Source organism: Oncorhynchus nerka, linkage group LG12 (assembly GCF_034236695.1).
Source record: "Oncorhynchus nerka isolate Pitt River linkage group LG12, Oner_Uvic_2.0, whole genome shotgun sequence".
NCBI lineage: Eukaryota > Metazoa > Chordata > Actinopteri > Salmoniformes > Salmonidae > Oncorhynchus > Oncorhynchus nerka.
Genome location: NC_088407.1, coordinates 61,435,719 through 61,457,985, shown reverse-complemented (window position 1 = coordinate 61,457,985; position 22,267 = coordinate 61,435,719). Strand labels below are relative to the sequence as shown.

Sequence of the window (22,267 nt, the reverse complement as noted above, 5' to 3'; positions counted from 1 at the left end):
AGTCCTCTAGGAACATGGTCTTTCATGCCTTCAGGGGGCAGTGTTTTCTCCTTAAACAGGGTAAGAAACCGGTGTGGCGCAAGCTACCATAGACTTCACAATGTAAACAGTCGCTGCTGGAATGAACATGTTTAGTAAAAGTCGAGGCTTCCAAACGACTTAAAATCCAGACAGAGACTGCAGACGTTGGTCGTATGTATCAATTTAAAACACCCACCCGCCGCCCGTACCTGTAACGTTAGCTAAATTGTCGGTTGGAAAGCACTAGTTTGAATCTTGGCTAGCTAACGTTAACAGGATAGCTAGCTAATGTTACACATCAGTGGCTCCTTGTTGTCCTTAGAAATTAACCAAGGTCTAACGTTATAAATATGATTAAGTGTTTGTCAAAAGAAGTTCAGGGTAAGCTTCGGTCTGGAATAGCAATATTTTCATTACAGCAGTGTGTTGAAGAGCTTATTCTGAACAGTATTGATGCTAGTGCAACATGCGTGGGTGTGAGGGTGGACATCGAAGCCTTCAAAGTGCAGGTTATAGACAATGGCTCAGGGATGGACATAGAGGATATGGAGTCTGTCGGAAACAGATACTTCACAAGCAAATGCAGTTCTTTAGAGGACCTAGATAATCTCAAATTCTATGGATTCAGAGGAGAAGCTGTTGCCAGTATTGCTAATCTCGCCATGCTGGTGGAGATATCATCCAGGACCAAAATGTCTGTGAAGACTCATGTGAAAGTCTTCAAGGATGGTAAAGGCTTGGACGTGTTTGAGGCTGAGACTACCCGCCCATCTGCAGGGACGACTGTTGTTATTTGTAACTTCTTCCACAACATGCCAGTGAGGAGAAACAGGATGGATAGCGTGCTGGAGTTTGAACGGATCAGGCAGAGAGTGGAGGCCATTTCACTCATTCACCCCTCTGTCTCTTTCACACTGAAGAATGACTGCACAGGGACCATGGTGGTGCAGCTCTCCAAAGCCCGAAACACTTACTACAGGTTTGTTCAGATCCATGGTTTAGGTAGGGCCCAAAAGCTTGGGGAAATCAACCACTCCCATGCACAGTTTGAACTAAGCGGTTATGTAGGACGGGAAGGCCACTACAACAACACCTTACAGTTCCTCTATGTGAATGACAGGCTACTTCTCAAAACCCGCATCCACAAGCTGCTGAACCTTCTCCTACGCAAAGTAGGCAGTTCAAGTCGGCAGAATGACAGCCCTGGTACACCTCCTGCCACTAGGAGCCCAAAGCAGAGAAGAGGAGCCGAGCTACATGCAATGTATGTCATCAATATCATGTGCCACTACTCTGAGTATGACATATGCCTTGAGCCCGCCAAGACCCTGATTGAATTCAAAGACTGGCAAAGTATTCTGTTCTGCATAGAAGAGGCGGTGAAAGCATTCCTGACAAGAGAGAACTTGGTGAGTGAAATCTCCCCAGAGGATATCCAGGACTACATTTGTAAGAATGTGTTTAGTGGCCAAACAGCTAGCACAGACGGAGTTAAGGACTCCATTGGCAAAGGTGTCCAAACACACATGGAGGGTGTTACCCTGGAATGTAATGTTGGAAAGACCCTTGCATCTGAACTTGTTCATCGACGGCAGATAGAAGACTCTGACAAGATGAAAAGTGTTTATCAGACATGTGATGGAGTTGAATCAGAGCAGGGTGACAGAGTAGGAAAACTAAGGGACAAGGAGGTCCTTACGGGTTTTGAACAGGAACAAGAGTATAATACCACAAACCCACAATGTCGACCAAGCTCAGTAGATACAGACCAAGGTCTACAGTATGATTCAATTACAGATTCATCAGTTACGGACTCAAACAAGGAAGTTACGAAAGAGAATGAAAGCAATGCACATCTGAAATCTGCTATTTCTTGTCCTGAATCATCTCAGCATAGTCTTATCTTTAAGACAAAGGAAGAAAATCTGAAAATGAGTATAGAAGAAGGAACAGAGATGAAGGATAATGCAAGAGAGCATGTATCCCTCTCAAGATGCACTGTGAGAGCACCATGTACTCTCACTCAGGGAATCCAGTCAGAGATGGGCTCTATCAAACAGACACTACCTCAACCACAGGACACAGAACTGAATCCAGGTGGACACAGAAAAATATTTCTATCACATCCATACATTCATAGCAGTTTACCCTCTCAGAAATGTCTCTCCCACCAGAGTAGAAAAGGGCTAGCGTTAGAATCTAGAGAGAAACTTGCAACAAAACGAAAATGGCCTATGGTGGAGGGCCCAGGCCATCTTCACGTTTACAACAGAGAAAGTAAGGACCTTCCCACTGGCATCCCTTCAAAGATTTCTATGTTCATGTCATGTCAAAAGCTGGCTTTATATAAAGAGGTTGGATCTCTGGACAGGTTCAGAAGAATATACGGGAAGCTTACCGAATCCAATCCAGTTCCTGTCGACGTTAATAGCAATTATTTAGCAATTGATGCCACAGCTTCCCAGACCGAACACTTGGTTATGAATGCCAAGGCTGTTTTGCCCTATCTTGAAGCGGATCAAGAAAGGGATGTCACAGAGTCACGTCTGGATCTGATGAAAGACCACAAAAGCCCGTTAACACTCTCCATGTTCACCAAACTCAAATCTCTCTCAGCTCGGAGCAGTGAAATATCTTTGGCTACCAAACTCTCTCATTTAAAACACCAAAGGACAGAAGTTGCAACCAGTGCATTTGTACATCCTCCAGAGACCACTTCAAATGAGGATATATGTCCCCAGGACACTGTAGAAAACAATGCTATTCTAGACATCAATAATGGAGAACAACACCATAACACTGGCCGGAATCGTGACTTCATCCCGGGCTGCAGTACAAATCCTCTGCCAGATGAAAAGGAAGCGAACAATGTCACAGCATCATGTGATTGGCTGCATCACTATGACGATGCTGTGGGGAAGCTGGTCTACATCAACAAAGTGACAGGACTCAGTAAATATGAAGCACCCTCTGCTGAAGAGACACAAGTGTCTTGCACGTCAGATGTCACCAACATGGCAATCAGTGTCATCTCCAAAAAAGGTAAGAACTTTTATCATGTGTTTGTCATATCTGTCTAACGCCTACTTTTAAAGTTTAGACCATTATATTGTTTGAATCAAGTTTGACAGTAGCAAGCTATGTATGAAAAGTATATTTAAGGATGTATGTTTGACTATGAGTGCTTGTGTTAGTGTTTACTACCTTGCTTTCCTTCCTTCCCCTGCAGGGATTGAGTACAGGTGTTACCCATTTCAAATGGATCTAGTCTTGCCCTTCCTTCCCAAATCTAAGTCAGGGAGAGTTCTTAGTTCAGGGCCTGACAATAGAGGTACAATGGAGGTTTCTGGCAAAAATGTAGATCAGAATGCTGCAGTAGACTAATGTGTGTGTATTATTAACCTATTTTTTATATTCTTGTGTAATCTTATTATTTTTATTGAAGATGACATTCAGGACTCTAATTCACTGTCCTCCCTGTACTCTGAGTGGACTAACCCTGTGTTTGCACGACCTCCTATGGTAAGCCAAATTCTCTCGTTTCACTCCAGAATGTACAAATACAGTAAACTACCTGCCTCAGTCCAGAAATGAAATACAATTACATTATTTAGGAACTTTATTTTCACATGTAAAAATTGTGGGTTGTCTTGACTTCCCTTTAAAGAACATTATTGCTTATTTCAACAACCCATGACTTGCCAGGTTGGTGTGGACATATCAAGTGTGCAAGCTGAAGGACTGGCTGTGAAGATCCATAACATCCTCTTTCCATACCGCTTCTCCAAGGACATGATTCACTCAATGAAGGCAAATATCTCATTACCCTTTGATTCATATGATAGTGTGTTGATACAGTGGCTTTATTTCCCACCATGAAGTGATTTCTAACACTAGCTAAATATTTCTCTCTTACCTTCTAGGTTATTCATCAAGTGGATAAGAAGTTTCTTGCATGTCTTATCAACACACAAGACCAAGAGCCTGCGGCCTGCAGCGAAACTGATGGTACAGAGAGAGAGTGTCAGTTTAAACAGTTTTCCAGTTTTAAGTCATCCATTTTTCTTTCTAAGTGATCACACCTTTTGAATTTCAGGGAACCTTTTAGTGTTAGTGGATCAACACGCTGCGCATGAGAGAGTTCGTCTTGAGAATCTAGTTGCAGGTAAGACCACCCCACCCTGAAGTGGATGCTATGCAGTTACAAAGACAATGCTGAAATACTCTGTAACAACATGTTAATACAGTGTTGTTACTGTAGTAATTACAGCATTACCAAGTAGGAATACGAGCAATTGGTGTAAAGTGTAACCGCCCATTCTGTTATGTATGCAATGATGCAGATTCGTACGAGGATGATCCAGAGACACCGGGGGAGAGACGGCTATGCTCATCCACTGTAGCCCCACCACTGGAGGTCAGCGTGACAGAGGAGGAGCTGAGGCTGCTCAGGTCAGCGCTTGGCTGCCTCTAAGACAAGCGGTCAGAGGAACTGTGTTGACCATCCAAACGAGATGTAGTGAATGTGCAGTTGGTTTTCCCAGTTAAGTGGAGACAATTGTCTCAACCACTTAATTAGGAGTGAGGGTTTATAGTGGTGGTGGCACAGCTTCTGCTCTGATGATATGGATTGTTGTTCCTTTCGACAGGTCCTGCCGGCCATCCTTGAGGGGCTTGGGTCTAGAGATGCAGTTCTCGCAGATAGGAGATCCCCAGGTCCTGGTGGGGAAGGTGCCAATGTGTTTCACAGAGAAGGAGGGCAATGAACTCCGCCGGGGGAGACGTTCTATCATCAAGCCCATAGTGGAGGTGAGAATTATACCACCTCAGCAAAATGATTATACCCTGTAATATTTCCTTATTGATTCAATTATCACCTCATTCCTATTCATTTCCACCTCATGCAACTGCCCTCCAGGAGTACCTTCAAGAGCAGATTGAGGTGAGGATGAGTGCTCTCTGTGTTTTCCATGCTGTCTTGTTTGAAAGAACAATCAATATGATGAATATTGTCAAATAATTTGTGTGTGAGTTCATTTCTATTGATCTGTTTTGTGTGTTATTCCTTTCATCTCAGTTACTGCGTTCAACTGGCAGAGTGCGAGGGACATTGCCTCTTACGGTACTTAAAGTCCTCGCCTCCCTTGCATGTCATGGTGAGTGTTATTTTCTAATTCAGTGGTCATACTGTACTTTGTATACGTTTCTCATTAGTGTCATGGCCCAAACAGGTGCAATCAAATTCAATGACCGCCTGAGTAAGGAGGAGTGTTGCAGCCTGGTAGGCGCTCTATCTTCATGCCAGCTGCCCTTCCAGTGTGCCCATGGCCGCCCATCCATCGCCCCGCTGGTAGACGTCCTTCACTTGAATGACCAAGAGGTACCACTATAGACATGCACGGATCAGCTTAAAAGGAAAGCTCCACCCAAAGAAATGTGGGTATTTGTTGATATATTTCCAAAATGTTTTGCATGTCAGCAATCAAGTTTAAGACAACTTTTAAAATAGGTGGTATGCTGTATTTTGAAAGTTAATCTTCGACTTGGTTGCTGACATGCAAAACATTTCAGGACTATAATCAATGCAGTAATGAAACAGTTTTTGGGTGGAATTTTACTTGAACTGTTTAATTTGTAATTCGGGTCCCCTTTAGCTAGACCCCATTCCTGGGGTCTAACATATTACAAATCAATACTTCAAACATGTCACTACAGATATTAACAAAATACAAATGAGTCTTGCTCCACAATCAGAATTTGCTTTATGCCAAGCTTAATTTGCTAAACAATATTCTTGTTTTTCACAGGAACCACCTAGACCAAACCTCAGAAAACTGAGAAGAATGTACAAAGCCTGGGAACTTTATGGAAATAGATAAGTGTGCCAACATTGTCAAATGATAAAAGATTCATTTAAAAACAGGATTTCCCTCATTAAATGAGACATTTATTGTAATTACTGGTCTTTTAATGCCGTATAGTCTTTATAGCTATATGAAAGATACCCAGAGTGAAAGCCTTCTTAATCAAAAACACAACCATGTACCTGACATACTGGGGACACTTTATTTTTTGCATAACAATAGCTGAATGTGTGATGGGAGGCTTTGTGCACTCACAAAAAATGTGTGTTTATTTTCATGCAATATTGCATGAATAAATCTCAAACCAATGTATCCATGTATTTCTAATCAAAACAGTGCCTGAGATGAGGCTAGTAAAAAACTGAAGTTGACAGAAGACTGAAATAAATTGTATAGGGGGGCTACTACCCAACTTTTTCTCTCACAAATTGCACACCATTTCCCCAAACGTCCTCAACATGGTCCCCGCTTCGTAGATGGCTTTACTCAATCAGTTTCTTCGCCTTGAAGAAACGCCGTAGGTAGAAGACCTGCCACGTTGCCAGCCCAATTAGACAGCACATGGAGAAGATACTGAAGTACAAGACACGTATGTTGGTGGATTCTGCAATGTGAGGAAAAATCTATTTAACCAAGTAACGTGTCGGTTTAAATAAACTAAGGTTTTACTATTTTCACAAGACCAGGAAAAAAAGATTGAGAAACATGAAAGACACTGAACATTTCTGGTTGAGTGAAAGCATGGACCGCAAATGTTGCTTTGCACCCGTTTTTTTTCTTTTCCATATAGCACTTACCATTTGTGTCCCTCATTTCCTCTTCACGCTTCTTCATGTAGGCAAAGTCATTCACAATGGACTCCGACAAGTCTTCGAGGCGTCTTAGTTCAACTTCTAGGGGCTTTAGCTTCTCAACTTTTGCAATCTGAAAAGAGCAGAATTAAAGTTGAACATGAGTATTCTCTTCCACCGAAACATTGCACCATACAGAATAAAGCCCCGATTGACCACTGGATGTCCTTAGTCACATTTAATAGTGTAGGAAATGGTGTGAAAATGTATGACACTTGTATTGCGGAGTGGATAAAGAGCTGTGGGAGCATGCTTTCAGAAATGTAGTTGAGAGAAAGTTAGTCTTAGGGTGTCTTCACACTCGGTCCCCTTTCAGGCAATTTTTTGTTAAGGTAGTGCAGTTCTTAATTTTTGTGCAGTGTGAACATTTCAAATGAACTCAGAACCCTCAAGAGCCCCTGAACTGAACTGAGACCATCTCGAGAGGTGGTCTGGTTTGGTTCGCTTTAAGGCAATGTGAACAGAAGGCTCCCCAGGGTCGCTTGTCATTATTTCCAGACCATACACTATAGACTACTGCAACACTGTTTCCCACTGCTATAACCCCTCACATTGGTGCCACAAAAGAGAGATGTTCAGATTCGTGGAGGGAAAAAAAACATGCTGTTTTTGGATATTGATTAGCAATTGTCAAGGATGCACAGACATTACAAAATGTGTGTGGAGTTTTGTACAGACACAATATTCAGATTATTTGTTTGCAATACAAGATCTATAGGCTGAGATTCATGAATTGTTTATTTGAAAGTAGGGCTTGAATAATGTGAGAAGAGATTCAGTGAATCAATGCTAGCTCTTGGTGTACAATTTGCAGTTCTATTTATTCTGTTACCAATAATACTTACATGTTAAATTACAATTATAATCAGAAGTTAATATTAACTAAATACAATCTATTAGCGTCAAATGTGAGTAGGTACAGTACCAATCAGAAGTTGACAACTACTCATTCCAGGGTTTTTATTTGTACCATTCTACATTCTAGAATAGTGAAGCCATCAAAATGTTATGTTAGGATAAAATATGGAATTGTGTAGTAATCAAAATATATTTTGAGATTCTTCCAAGTAGTCACCCTTTGCACACTCTCAACCAGCTTCATAAGGAATGCTTTTCCAACAGTCTTGAATGAGTTCCCATACATGCTGAGCACTTGTGGCTGATTTTCCTTCACTCTACAGTCCAACTCTTCCCAAACCAGGTGATTGTGGAGGCCAGGTCATCTGATGCAGCACTCCATCACTCTCCTTCTTGGTCAAATAGCAATTACACAGCCTGGAGGTGTGTTTTGGGTCATTGTCCGGTTGACAAACAAATTATAGTCCCACTAAGCGCAAACCAGATGGGATGGCGTATCGTTGCAGAATGCTGTGGTAGCCATGCTGGTTAAGTGTGCCTTGAATTATAAATAAATCACTGACAGTGTCACCGGCAAAGCACCATCACCCCACCTCCATGCTTCACGTTGGGAACCACATGTGGAGATCATCTGTTCACTTACTCTGAGTCTCACAAAGACACAATTTGGACAGATTTCCACCGGTCTAATATCCATTGCTCATGTTTCTTGGCCCAAGCAAGTCTCTTCTTATTGGTGTCTTTTAGTAGCGATTTCTTTGCAGCAATTTGACCATGAAGGCCTAATGCACGCAGTCACCTCTGAACAGTTGTGTCTGTTACATGAACTCTGAAGTTTTTATTTGGGCTGCAATTTCTGGAGGCTGGTAACTCTAATGAACTTATCTTCTGCAGCAGAGGTAACTCTGGGTCTTACTTTCCTGTGGCGGCCCTCATGAGACAGTTTCATCATAGCACTTTTTCAGAATTGACTGACCATATCTTAAAGTAATGATGGACTATCATTTCTCTTTGTTGGTTGAGCTGCTCTTGCCATAATATGGACTTGGTATTTCAAACGCATTAAGGTAAGAAATTACACAAATTCACTCATGAAAAAGCACAGCTGTTAATTGAAATGCATTCCAGGTGACTACCTCATGAAGCTGGTTGAGAGAATGCCAAGAGTGTGCAAAGCTGTCAAGGCAAAGAGTGGCTACTTTGTAGACTAAATATATTTGGATTTGTTTAACTTTGGTTACTGTACGATTCGTTTTGTTATTTCATAGTTTTGATGGCGTCACTATTCTAGAATGTAGAAAATAGTAAAAATACAAATCCTGGAATGAGTAGGTGTGTCCAAACTTGAGACTGGTACTGTACATCATTCTGATGGAATGGCTTATACTGCCGTTTGGGTTTTTACAGAGTGCATTTGAGTTAATGTTCAAAGGTCTTGGTTCCTTCACATAGCAAAGAGAACTTGGACCACAAAATAGAATAGGTGTAAACTAGCAAAAGAGTTGAGTCCTCATTCAAAGGCAAGGGCAGTGTGAATACAAAGAACTGAGTTCTTTGGCTTTTTATTTTATTTTTTAAAACTCCAGTGTTCACTTTAGAGGACTGTGAAAGGAACCTTAACCATCATTGACATTATACATATATTTTTTCATGTTGACTCATGGTCACACCAAATCTGATCCAGATGGACCTGGAGAAAGGCTGATGAGCAGTTGGTACTTACCTCTTCATAATTCTTTGCCTCCACACCATGCTTCATGTCTAAATTGACCAGCTGGTCTGTGACCCTCCCAGTACCTAGACCCCAAAATGAAAAGACTTATTGTACAGGGGCCAAACATTCCAGGAAATGACTATTCCCTGCTTCTAAATCCTGCCCAGTCTACTTTGACTTAATCATATATTCTCTTAACCCTTGAAGCAAGGCTTGACATGAACTTTTTTAGCCACTTGTCTCCATCCAAATAAAATAAAAATAAAAGACTACACATTTGGCTCGCATGCTACGGGATGGATGAGAGGAATCGTGACATTGACAAAAGATACTTAGGATATTCAAAAATATTTGTCTCCACTATTTCACGCTGTGATACGAAAGATGTGTAGTGGCCTAGGCCTATCTGTGTGTGCCTAAGCGTGCAGCTGGAGCGAGTGACAGTCAATGAGCCGAGCTGGCTGTGCGTCTTGTGATTGGTTGTAAATCATGGGCTGCAGAGCAACTCTGCTGTCCTCAGCAGGGGCGTAGGCCTAGGTGGGCGCAATCAGATTGAGCACCTGTTCCAAACTGGACATTGTCTTTTTACCTAAGCACAGTAGCCTACTTGAAAGAGCGCACCAGAATTGAGTACAGTCACCTCAAATGGTTGACTGCTGGAGTTCCTGCACCTCCTATACAATATTAGCTATAAAAAAAATATATAGGAGTTCTTGCACCTAAATATAAAATGATACCGGGACCCAAAATGAGTACTGGTACCTATTTCAGTCAAGCACTGGCCTGAACATGCATACACCATCAGATGGAATTCATAGCAAGCAGTAGGGAGGGGTTGAGGGAAAAATAAATGTAATCCATTTTAAAATAAGGCTAACATGAAATGGTTTGTTTGCGATCAATTCCAGAAAGGTATTAGGTAAGCTTTCATGATGAGTGCCAAAATTGTGTACCAGAATTTTTTGGGCTGGCCCTGCCATCAACAGATTTGCCTACACCACTGGTCCATTATAAACTGATTTGCCTCATCCTTCCCTCTTATTAAGCCTAGGCTACTACAGTTGAAGTCGGAAGTTAACATACACTTAGGTTGGAGTCAAACTGTTTTTTCAACCACTCCACAAATTTCTTGTTAACAAACTATAGTTTTGGCAAGTCGGTTAGGACATCTACTTTGTGCATGACAAGTCATTTTTTCCAACAATTGTTTACAGACAGATTATTTAACTTATAATACATTGTATCACAATTCCAGTGGGTCAGAAGTTGACTGTGCCTTTAAACAGCTTGAAAAATTCCAGAAAATTTTGTCATGGATTTAGAAGCTTCTGATAGGCTAATTGACATCATTTGAGTCAATTGGAGGTGTACCTGGGGATGTATTTCAAGGCCTACCTTCAAACTCAGTGCCTCTTTGCTTGACATTATGGGAAAATCAAAAGACGTCAGCCAAGAACTCAGAAAAAAAAGTTGTAGACCTCCACAAGTATGGTTCATGGGAGCCACGTTCATCTGTACAAACAATAGTACGCAAGTATAAACACCATGGGACCACGCAGCCGTCATACCGCTCAGGAAGGAGATGTATGTTCATCTCTAGGAGACAACACTTGGTGGGAAAATTGCAAATCAATCCCAGAACAGCAAAGGACCCTGTGAAGATCCTGGAGGAAACAGGTACAAAAGTATCTATATCCACAGTAAAAACGAGTCCTATGTCAACATAACCTAAAAGGCCGCTTAGCAAGGAAGAAGCCACTGCTATGAAAAAGCCAGACTACGGTTTGCAACTGCACATGGGGACAACGATCGTACTTTTTGGAGAACTGTCCTCTGGTCTGATGAAACAAAAATAGAACTGTTTGGTCATAATGACCATCGTTATGATGAGGGAAAAGGGGGATGCTTGCAAGCCGAAGAACACAAACAATTTAAAGGCAATGCTACCAGGTACTAATTGAGTGTATGTTAACTTCTGACCCACTGGGAATATGATGAAAGAAACAAAATATGAAATAAATCACACTATTATTGACATTTCACATTAAAATAAAAAGGGGTGATCCTAACTGACCTAAGACGGAAATTTTACTAGGATTAAATGTCAGGAATTGTGAAAAACTGAGTTTAAATGTTGTTGGCTAAGGTGTATGTAAACTTCCGACTTCAACTGTATATGCATTGTAGATAGATTGCACAATGCTAGAATCATATGGAAATAGGTCAAGGCCAACTACGCATAATTTCTTTCATAAACTTTCCTCAGCTCATTCTATTTTCACATCATTGTATTGTTTGCTCAATTTCACTTCTTGTGGCCTAAAATATTTCTCATTAAAAATACATCTGAATGAGAATAAGCATAGATTACGACTTTCATAATTATTCCAATTTAAAAGCGGCAACTTTAGGACATATAGTTTGAAAAAAATACACTTCATAACTTTAATTTGTCTTAATACTTATGATATTTCAGTTAGTAGGATTAGTTAGTTTGGATGTTTTGGTTTGCAACGTCAAGGGATTTTTATTCCCGGTCTCGCATGCATCATTCCTGTCTTACAATGCTTTGCTCAACTAAGGTTTGTTGAAATTTCTCATTAGATATGTATATCTTGCTATTGTTTTGCAAAGAAAAAGCCATATTTCAGACTTTTTTTGGCCAGTCTGAGATATAGCTTTTTCTTTGCAACTCTGCCTAGAAGGCCAGCATCCCGGAGTAGCCTCTTCACTGTTGACGTTGAGACTGGTGTTTTGCAGGTATTATTTAATGAAGTTACCAGTTGAGGACTTGTGATGCATCCGTTTCTCAAACTAGACACTAATGTACTTGTCCTCTTGCTCAGTTGTGCACCGGGGCCTCCCACTCTTTCTATTCTGGTTAGAGACAGTTTGTGCTGTTCTGTGAAGGGAGTAGGTCACTGCATTGTACGAGATTTTCAGTTTCTTGGCAATTTCTCACATGGAATAGCATTCATTTCTCAAAACAAGAATAGACTGACGAGTTTCAGAAGAAAGTTGTTTGTTTCTGGCCATTTTGAGCCTGTAATCGAACCCACAAATCCTGATGCTCCAGATACCCAACTAGTCTAAAGAAGGCCAGTTTTATTGCTTCTTTAATCAGAACAGTTTTCAGCTGTGCTAACAATTGCAAAAGGGTTTTCTAATGATCAATTACCCTTTTAAAATGAGAAACTTGGGATTAGCTAATACAATGCCATTGGAACACATGAGTGATGGTTGCTGATCATGGGCTTCTGTATGCCTATGTAGATATTCCATTCAAAATCAGCTGTTTCCAGCTACAATATTCATTACAATGTACAGTCGTGGCCATTGTTCTGCCTCTGTTGACCATGGTTACCTGCAAGGAAACATGTGCTGTCATCATTGCTTTGCAAAAAAAGTGCTTCACAGGCAACGATATTGCTGCCAAGAAGATTCCCCCGAAATCAACCATTTATCGGATCATCAAGAACTTCAAGGAGAGCGGTTCAATTGTTGTGAAGAAGGCTTCAGGGCGCCCAAGAAAGTCCAGCAAGAGCCAGGACCATCTCCTAAAGTTGATTCAGCTGTGGGATCAGGGCACCACCAGTACAGAGCTTGCTCAGGAATGGCAGCAGGCAGGTGTGAGTGCATCTGCACGCACAGTGAGGCGAAGACTTTTGGAGGATGGCCTGGTGTCAAGAAGGGCAGAAAAGAAGCCACTTCTCTCCAGGAAAAACATCAGGGACATACTGATATTCTGCAAAACGTACAGGGATTGGACTGCTGAGGACTGGGGTAAAGTCATTTTCTATGAGGAATCCCCTTTCCGATTGTTTGGGGCATCCGGAATAAAGCTTGTCCGGAGAAGACAAGGGGAGTGCTACCATCAGTCCTGTGTCATGCCAACAGTAAAGCATCCTGAGACCATTCATGTGTGGGGTTGCTTCTCAGCCAAGGGAGTGGGCTCACTCACAATTTTGCCTAAGAACACAGCCATGAATAAAGAATGGTACCAACATCTTCCGAGACCAACTTCTCCCAACCATCCAGGAACAGTTTGACGAACAATGCCTTTTCCAGCATGACGGAGCACATTGCCATAAGGCAAAGGTGATAAAGTGGCTCAGGGAACAAAACATCGATATTTGGGGTCCATGGTAGAGGTCGACCGATTATGATTTTTTTAACGCTGTTACCGATTATTGGAGGCCCAAAAAAGCCGATACCGATTAATCCTTTTAACATGAGTCTTCAATATTCCCAGGTAAGAAGTTTTAGGTTGTAGTTATTATAGGAATTATAGGACTATTTCCCTCTATACCATTTGTATTTCATTAACCTTTGACTATTGGATGTTCTTATAGGCACTTTAGTATTGCCAGTGTAACAGTATAGCTTCCGTCCCTCTCCTCGCTCCTCCCTGGGCTCGAACCAGGAACACAATGGCAATAGCCACCCTCGAAGCACAAAGGCCCTTGCAGAGCAAGGGGAACAACCACTCCAAGTCTCAGAGTGACGTTTGAAACGCTATTAGCGCGCACCCCGCTAACTAGCTAGCCATTTCACTTCGGTTACACCAGCCTCATCTCGAGAGTTGATAGGCTTGAAGTCATAAACAGGGCAATGCTTGACGCACAACAAAGAGCTGCTGGCAAAACGCACAAAAGTGCTGTTTGAATTAATGCTTACGAGCCTGTTGCTGCCTACCACCGCTCAGTCAGATACTTGTATGCTCAGTCAGATTATATGCAACGCAGGACACGCTAGATAAACTAGTAATATCAACCATGTGTAGTTAACTAGTGATTATGATTGATTGATTTTTTTTATTTTTATAAGATAAGTTTAATGCTAGCTAGCAACTTACCTTGGCTTACTGCATTCGTGTAACAGGAAGTCTCCTCGTGGAGTGCAACGAGAGGCAGGTGGTTATAGCGTTGGACTAGTTAACTGTAAGATTGCAAGATTGGATCCCCCGAGCTGACAAGGTGAAAATCTGTCAAATCTGCCCCTGAACGAGGCACTTAACCCACCGTTCGTTCTTAGGCCGTCATTGAAAATAAGAATTGGTTCTTAACGGACTTGCCTAGTTAAATAAAGATTAAATAAAGGTGTAAAGAAAAAGAAAAATCGGCGTCCAAAAATACCGATTGCAGATTGTTATAACTTGAAATCGGCCCTAATTAATCGGTCATTCCGATTAATCGGTTGACCTCTAGTCCATGGCCAGGAAACTCCCCAGACCTTAATCCCTTTGAGAACTTGTGGTCAAGCCTCAAGAGGCAGCTGGATAAACAAAAACCCACAAATTCTGACAAACTTTGCATTGATTATGCAAGAATTGGCTGCCATCAGTCAGGATGTGGCCCAGAAGTTAAGTTAATTGACAACATGCCAGGGCGGATTGCAGAGGTCTTGAAAAAGAAGGGACAACACTGCAAATAAATTACTTTTTGCATCAACTTCATGTAATTGTTAATAAAAGCCTTTGACACTTATGAAATGCTTGTAATTATATTCCATAGTAACATCTGACAAAAATATCTAGACACTGAAGCAGCAAACTTTGTGGAAATTAATATTTCTGTCATTCTCAAAACTTTTGGCCACGACTATTTCTATTCCATTTTCTTTCAAAAACAAGGACATTTCTAAGTGACCCCAAACGTTTGAACGATAGTGTGTATATATATTATACAGTGGGGCAAAAAAGTATTTAGTCAGCCACCAATTGTGCAAGTTCTCCCACCTAAGATGAGAGAGGCCTGTAATTTTCATCATAGGTACACTTCAACTATGACAGACAAAATTAGAAGAAAAAAAATCCAGAAAATCACATTGTAGGATTTTTTATTAATTTATTTGCAAATTATGGTGGAAAATAAGTATATGGTCAATAAAAGTTTCTCAATACTTTTATATACCCTTTGTTGGCAATGACAGAGGTCAAACGTTTTCTGTAAGTCTTCACAAGGTTTTCACACACTGTTGCCAGTATTTTGGCCCGTTCCTCCATGCAAGATCTCCTCTAGAGCAGTGATGTTTTGGGGCTGTTGCTGGGCAACACGGACTTTCAACTCCCTCCAAAGATTTTCTATGGGGTTGAGATCTGGAGACTGGCTAGGCCACTCCAGGACCTTGAAATGCTTCTTACGAAGCCACTCCTTTGTTGCCCGGGCGGTGTGTTTGGGATCATTGTCATGCTGAAAGACCCAGCCACGTTTCATCTTCAATGCCCTTGCTGATGGAAGGAGGTTCTCACTCAAAATCTCACGATACATGGCTCCATTCATTCTTTCCTTTACACGGATCAGTCGTCCTGGTCCCTTTGCAGAAAAACAGCCCCAAAGCATGATGTTTCCAGCCCCATGCTTCACAGTAGGTATGGTGTTCTTTGGATGCAACTCAGCATTCTTTGTCCTCCAAACACGACGAGTTGAGTTTTTACCAAAAAGTTATATTTTGGTTTCATCTGACCATATTACATTCTCCCAATCTTCTTCTGGATCATCCAAATGCTCTCTAGCAAACTTCAGACGGGCCTGGACATGTACTGGCTTAAGCAGGGGGACACGTCTGGCACTGCAGGATTTGAGTCCCTGGCGGCGTAGTGTGTTACTGATGGTAGGCTTTGTTACTTTGGTCCCAGCTCTCTGCAGGTCATTCACTAGGTCCCTCCGTGTGGTTCTGGGATTTTTGCTCACCGTTCTTGTGATCATTTTGACCCCACGGGGTGAGATTGCGTGGAGCCCCAGATCGAGGGAGATTATCAGTGGTCTTGTATGTCTTCCATTTCCTAATAATTGCTCCCACAGTTGAATTCTTTAAACCAAGCTGCTTACCTATTGCAGATTCAGTCTTCCCAGCCTGATGCAGGTCTACAATTTTGTTTCTGGTGTCCTTTGACAGCTCTTTGGTCTTGGCCATAGTGGAGTTTGGAGTGTGACTGTTTGAGGTTGTGGACAGGTGTCTTTTATAATGATAACAAGTTCAAACAGGTGCCATTAATACAGGTAACGAGTGGAGGACAGAGGAGCCTCTTAAAGAAGAAGTTATAGGTCTCTGAGAGCCAGAAATTGCTTGTTTGTAGGTGACCAAATACTTATTTTCCACCATAATTTGCAAATAAATTCATAAAAAGTCCTACAATGTGATTTTCTGGATTTTTTCCCCCATTTTGTCTGCCATAGTTGAAGTGGACCTATGATGAAAATTACAGGCCTCTCTCATCTTTTTAAGTGGGAGAACTTGCACAATTGGTGGCAGACTAAATACTTTTTTGCCCCACTGTATATTCTGGGTTGTTTGACTTTTTTTAAACTTACGAGCCTTAAGGTCAAACCCTGCTGGCTTTACACTTAAACGACCCATGCCCATTGCTATGTTTAGAATATATCTGTGACATGGTTAAACATACTCACCTAGGGGGGATTTGCTTTCGAAGCAAACCTCAAACATATCATAGTCCTCTGTTGTAAAGGCAAACTTCCCCTTTGAAGCATCCTCCTTGGAGTACAAGATGTGACCTGATGAATCTGTAATCTGAAATGGAAAATAATTAGTTTTTTGACCCAGATACACTAGACATGCATGAATCAAAATAAACTAGCTAGCTACTTGTTAATTTTTATAACATACACTACATGACCAAAAGTATGTAGACACCTGCTCGACGAACATCTCATTACAAAATCACAGGCATTAATATGCTGCTATAATAGCCTCCCCTCTTCTGGGAAGATTTTCCACTAGATGTTGGAACAATGCTGCAGGGACTTGCTTCCATTCAGTCATAAGAGCATTACTGAGGTCGGGCACAGATGTTGGGCGATTAGGCCTGGCTCGCAGTCTGCGTTCCAATTCATCCCAAAGGTGTTCGATGGGGTTGAGGTCAGGGCTCTGTGCAGGCCAGTCAGTTCTTCCACACTGATCCCGAACCAAACCATTTCTGTGTGGACCTTGCTTTGTACACGGGGTCATTGCCATGCCGCAACAGGAAAGTGCCTTCCCCAAACTGTTGGTTGAACAGAATCATCTAGAATGTAATTGTATGCTGTAGCGTTAATATTTCCCTTCACTGGAACTAAGGGGCCTAGCACGAACCATTATTCCTCCTCCTCCACTAAACTTAACAGTTGGCACGATGCAGTCGGGCAGGTAGGGTTCTCCTGGCATCCACCGAACCCAGATTTGTCCGTTGGACTGCCAGATGTTGAAGCTCCAGAGAACACGTTTCCACTGCTCCGTAGTCCAATGGTGGCGAGCTTTACACCACTCCAGGTCACTGAGCTCTTCAGTAAGGCCATTATACTGCCAATGTTTGTCTATGGAGATAGCATGGCTATGTGCTCGATGTTATACACTTGTCCTCTCGTAGTTACATAATTAATACTACATTGATATTTTATTCAAGTCTTTTGCCGTACTCTGTTGAACCAAAATGACAGCATTTTATTTAGCCAGCTGTACTGTACAAGTTCGATAGTCCATACATCGTATAGGTTAGCTAGATAACTTTCGCTATCTAGTCAGGTGGCCAGCTAATGCAAACAAACCTGCACAGAGACATTTTTTTATATGGGTATTGATAGTAGCTAAGTGATGCACATATTCGAGGCTTCCATGTCAAATAGTAACGCTAACGCCAACTTGATTCCAAGTTGGTGTTAGCGTTCAGACCTAGCTAGCTATGTTACCTTGAGATTGTTTTTCGCATTTGGTTGTTCGCTAACTTCGTATTCGCCTGTGACCAGCACGTCTTTGTGGATCTCTTCCCGCAAACATTTTCTAAGATTTACCGGTAAATAGAACGTAATCGAAAAGGTCAAATCAAAAAGAACAGGAAAGGTAAGTAATAGAAAAAGTCTAGACATACTGTAGCTGGCTGTATGCTACAGTTAGTCGCCACCAAGCTATCTCGATTATATAAATATAGATGCTGCTCAGTTCCGGGTTAAGTCACGTGATCTCTTCGCTTCGCAGTACTTTTTGCATGTGCAACGCGCGCGGGGTCATAATGATTTTTTTAAATCATACAGTTTCTACTTAGTTTCCATTTTATTTTCAGTGACATGTATTCCATCGTTTTATTTTAGTAATAATAAGTACTAAATACGTAAATGAAAATACAAATCATGTTCTTCAATGGTTACTGGTCGATCGAGCCGTAATAAGGTTTTTGTTTAAAAAAATAATATGAAGAAAATATTTGATTTCTAGGACATCAGTGTCCTTATATGGAATGCATCCTTTACGAGATTGGCGTATAATAACTGTCGTTATATTAATGGCGTAGTCTAATATTATACTGTCATTCTATTATGTAATTAAAAAAAAATAAAGAATAGCTTTAGAACTAACACAACCAGATTTATCAGTTCTTGTGTGTAGATAACTTTAGTTGTAGTGGCCTATAATTACCCTGCTGCCTGATAAAACGTATGTAACATTTACAATAATTCTAAGCAGTAACTATTGTGTATATTTCCAATGTCATATAGTGCGCTGTAAACCAATTCATTCAGATAGAGACAACTGCATTATATGGCCATTAAAATGTGCTGTTATTTTCACAAAATCAGTAGAGTCCGTGTGCCTGAATTTATGAATGGGCATGCTACACGCTACCCACTTCTCTCTCGTATTTGTTGGATAAATGCATTTGGAAAAAATACATTATATTTAACTTGGGGGAAATTACACATTTTAGCAACTCAGTCATATGACATTGAGCATTTGGCCGATGTGAAAAAATATGCTAAATGTGTGTTTCTTTGTCCTGTGGCTCCCCTCCGTAGAGATGGTATAGCCTCCGTTCATTCATAAAAGTCTGGCAGACTATAAAAGGAGGGGCTTGCACACGAGTCTATCAGTTACCAGGTATAAACCTGGAATAGATGCAACTGAAGAAAAACTATATTTGGCGAGCAGGCCGATTATTCTATTAGCTGAGGATATTTTAAGACATGTTTCTTAACTCTGAATTCGATTCAATGTCTCGCTGCAGCACAGAATCTCCTGTCGGGGACACCCTGATGTACTATCAGAAGACGCAAGATGACTCTTTCTCCACGTCCTCAGCTTCGCGGTCAGAGAGCAGTGCACAGGTATGAATGAATCAAGTGGTGATGTCTGTGATGCAATGATAATAATATTCACACACAACGATGTCAACGACTATTAATTAAATGTGGGTGACTTTCATCATTTATCATTGTTAATCAATAGTATATTAACATAAATGTGTGTGAAATCAATAATCGGAAATCATTGATTTATTTATCGAGATTGTCAGCATATGGGTGGGTAAGTGAGGTACATGATTTTACCATATTATTCATATTTTTGTTATGAATACCTGTTTCCTATTCCAAAATCCAAGAGTGAAATATTGAAAATGCAATAACACGCATGTGGATGAAAATTGGGTGTATTATTATTGTCAAGTCCTCAGGCCAAATATGTAGCGTGTCCATGCAGCGGTTCATTGAGAAAATAAATCCATTCCGGAGACTTCACAGCATCTCTGCGTCAGTGTTGACGTCAGTAGCAATGATAAAGTCAAATATTGGTTCGGGGAGACTATTTTTAGATGGCTAGATATATTTTAAGAAAACCCATACATAGTTCATACATGCTACGACAATACAGCATAAAGTCACAGACATCCCCAATACAAATGGGGGTAATTACCTTATGTCTCTGTCATTAGAATAACATGTGTTTAGAATGACTGACTTGTTGTGCAGTAAAACAATTAAGGAAATTGTGATAAAAATCATTAGTGGTAAATTATTAATAACTGTGATAATATATAACTTTGCAGGAGCTCTGCCCAGACATGGATATACCAGCCACTTCATTTGTTCCAACAGTGACTGCAATTTCCACTACCCCAGATTTGCAGTGGATGGTCCAGCCGACTATTATAACATCTGTCTCCCCATCTCTGGGTAGCAAGCAAGCCAATGAAGTGCAGAGCTCTCACCAGGCAACACCCAAAGTGGGCGGGAGCAGGGGAAAAAACACTGGCAGAAAGGGGAAAATCGAACAGGTTGGTTAGCGCTTTTCAGATTGCAAATAAAATGAAACACATTCACTTGTGTGAACATCTAAATCAATCTTAATTGCCAACAGTGCAGTAGCATTGCATGCTCCCCAAGAGCAGTGTATTTGGCTGTGTGCCGAGCTCAGGCAGTTCATTTATATTCAGGTCACAGTGAGTCTGCAACAACGGTCTATTTTTAGACGCATTGCAGAGAAAGATGCTTTTGCTACTGTAGAAAGGGGGAACTGGCAATGGAAGTCTGAGATTAGGAGATTAAATGGCCAGATTATTCAAGGTGCAAGTGTTTTTCTCTGAATCTCACAGCTCTCTCCAGAGGAAGAAGAGAAGAAGAGGGTGAGGAGAGAGAGGAATAAAATGGCTGCAGCCAAGTGTCGCAACAGACGGAGGGAACTCACTGATACACTGCAAGCTGTAAGTTAACCCTTGGACATCATGCTAATCACAGTACCATCATTTTAAATAGTAATCTATAGTTATGATTGTTTACATTTCCTGTGTTCCTCATTTTGTTTTTTTTTCTCCAAAGGAGACTGATCAGCTGGAGGAAGACAAAACAGCTCTGCAGATTGAGATAGCCAATCTCCTCAAAGAGAAAGAGAGGCTCGAAATTGTCCTCGCTACTCATAACCCTGTGTGTCAAATTGCAGAAGACCTGGACTCCATCTTCTTGGAGCCCAGTGGGTCTCCCGAGCTGCCCCCCAGCCCAGAGGGGAGTAAGCTCCAAGAGGACAGTGCCCAGGAAGCCCCCTCGCTCCAGGACATGGACATTCCCAGTGACCCATCCACAGCCATCTCTGGGAACTCCAACATCCTACTCTGTGCCAGTGCTGAAGTAAACATCTGCGACCTTGAGCCCTCTTTGGACATGAAGGAGGGGCTCCTGGACAATCTGCTGCCCAGCATGGAGGAGAAAGTCCATACAGAGACTGCCCGCTCTGTACCAGACATTGACCTGAGCGGTTCCCTTGGGGTTACGGACTGGGAAACCCTGTACAAATCTGTGTCTAACGACCTAGAGCCTCTGAGCACTCCTGTTGTGACCTCGACCCCCACCTGTAGCAGCTACTTGACCATTTTCACATTCTCCTGTCCCGAGCTCGACTCCTTTGGAGAGGGGTTTGACGGTCGCAAAAGTGGAGTGGGCAAGGCTGAATCTGTTGATATCCTCAAGTCTCCAACCCTGTTGGCCTTATAATGTAAGCAGAGGGAGTTGATTGGTGGATCACTGCAGTTGGTATCCCCAGTTGTAATAAGATATCAGAGACTTGCTGTGGTGTCAGCACATCAGTTTGAGGATTACATCAATGAAATGTGTTACTTGACTCAGCAAGTATAAACTTCTTCCAGATACAATTGATGTAGCTAAAAGCACGGCTATACATTTTACAGATGGGGATAAAGTATGTTCTGGTTTTAACGCATGCCGAGGAATTCCAAATAATGTTCATATATGTTTGATCTGGTAAACTGTATTGTGGAATTGACTGTATGGTTTTGTGCTTCAATGGGAATAGTATATCAATAGCAATGAATGTTGTGTTAAAGTAAACATCCATGTTCAGTACTCACATAGATACCTCAATGTCATCCACTGTGATTTGACCTCATTGTTACAATGTTTAGAGTTTTCCATGAAAACATCCAGTGCTATATCTATCAAGATGTAATTTATGATGATTTATTTTTTTACCTCAGATTTGGACTTGTTTGTCAAATAAAAAAAGTTAATGAGCATTGATTGCTTATTGATAAATATTCACATTAAATATTCATTCAAAGTGATTTTGGGTGCTTTTTTTTGATTGTTAAACATCACACATACCAGCTAGTGTTGCTCCATCGAGTTTCACAATTAATGCATTTCATAATATCTAAAAACAACCCGCATTGAATTTGATATGGA

At 41.3% G+C, this 22,267-nt stretch overlaps 3 protein-coding genes across 11 annotated transcripts; 2 read left to right on the top strand and 1 right to left on the bottom strand.

The window, feature by feature from the left end:
• Positions 1–74: 74 nt before the first annotated feature.
• Positions 75–5,977, top strand: mlh3 (mutL homolog 3 (E. coli)). 8 transcript variants are annotated; one of them, XM_029675415.2, is made up of 12 exons: positions 78–3,063; positions 3,251–3,352; positions 3,467–3,543; positions 3,727–3,831; positions 3,945–4,029; positions 4,118–4,186; positions 4,365–4,473; positions 4,671–4,830; positions 4,940–4,963; positions 5,099–5,177; positions 5,253–5,401; positions 5,829–5,977. In XM_029675415.2, exons 1-12 carry the CDS (start codon positions 372–374, stop codon positions 5,898–5,900), a joined length of 3,723 nt encoding a protein of 1,240 aa, XP_029531275.1. In that variant the 5' UTR covers positions 78–371; the 3' UTR covers positions 5,901–5,977. The 8 variants fall into 8 exon arrangements, 6 of the variants coding, with proteins under 6 accessions (XP_064881775.1, XP_064881774.1, XP_029531274.1 ...); XM_065025702.1 differs by lacking the exon at positions 5,829–5,977 and having other exon boundaries at positions 76–3,063; positions 5,099–5,143; positions 5,253–5,378; XM_029675414.2 differs by having other exon boundaries at positions 77–3,063; positions 5,099–5,457.
• On the bottom strand, positions 5,767–18,169 carry LOC115138515 (transmembrane emp24 domain-containing protein 10-like). Its single transcript, XM_029675421.2, has 5 exons — positions 17,993–18,169; positions 16,718–16,838; positions 9,318–9,391; positions 6,683–6,809; positions 5,767–6,489 (listed from the first exon to the last, which is right to left on the bottom strand). The coding sequence occupies exons 1-5, from the start codon at positions 18,167–18,169 to the stop codon at positions 6,368–6,370; spliced, it is 621 nt and encodes a 206-aa protein (XP_029531281.1). The 3' UTR covers positions 5,767–6,367.
• Positions 18,170–18,193: 24 nt separating this feature from the next.
• On the top strand, positions 18,194–22,137 carry fosaa (v-fos FBJ murine osteosarcoma viral oncogene homolog Aa). Of its 2 annotated transcripts, none has more exons than XM_029675419.2 (4): positions 18,194–19,402; positions 20,122–20,349; positions 20,668–20,775; positions 20,891–22,137. In XM_029675419.2, exons 1-4 carry the CDS (start codon positions 19,262–19,264, stop codon positions 21,557–21,559), a joined length of 1,146 nt encoding a protein of 381 aa, XP_029531279.1. In that variant the 5' UTR covers positions 18,194–19,261; the 3' UTR covers positions 21,560–22,137. The 2 variants fall into 2 exon arrangements, with proteins under 2 accessions (XP_029531279.1, XP_029531280.1); XM_029675420.2 differs by having other exon boundaries at positions 19,313–19,402; positions 20,171–20,349.
• Positions 22,138–22,267: the final 130 nt, after the last annotated feature.

Coding starts and splice junctions, on each gene's coding strand:
- mlh3 (XM_029675413.2), top strand. CDS start 372: ATGATTAAGTGTTTGTCAAAAGAAGTTCAGGGTAAGCTTCGGTCTGGA. Junction 3,832..3,944: donor ACATGATTCACTCAATGAAG/GCAAATATCTCA, acceptor CTTACCTTCTAG/GTTATTCATCAAGTGGATAA. Junction 4,964..5,098: donor ACCTTCAAGAGCAGATTGAG/GTGAGGATGAGT, acceptor CTTTCATCTCAG/TTACTGCGTTCAACTGGCAG.
- fosaa (XM_029675419.2), top strand. CDS start 19,262: ATGTTTCTTAACTCTGAATTCGATTCAATGTCTCGCTGCAGCACAGAA. Junction 19,403..20,121: donor GGTCAGAGAGCAGTGCACAG/GTATGAATGAAT, acceptor ATAACTTTGCAG/GAGCTCTGCCCAGACATGGA. Junction 20,776..20,890: donor TCACTGATACACTGCAAGCT/GTAAGTTAACCC, acceptor TTTTCTCCAAAG/GAGACTGATCAGCTGGAGGA.
- LOC115138515 (XM_029675421.2), bottom strand. CDS start 18,169: ATGTCTAGACTTTTTCTATTACTTACCTTTCCTGTTCTTTTTGATTTG. Junction 16,839..17,992: donor ATGCGAAAAACAATCTCAAG/GTAACATAGCTA, acceptor TTTCCATTTCAG/ATTACAGATTCATCAGGTCA. Junction 6,490..6,682: donor GGAAATGAGGGACACAAATG/GTAAGTGCTATA, acceptor CTCACATTGCAG/AATCCACCAACATACGTGTC.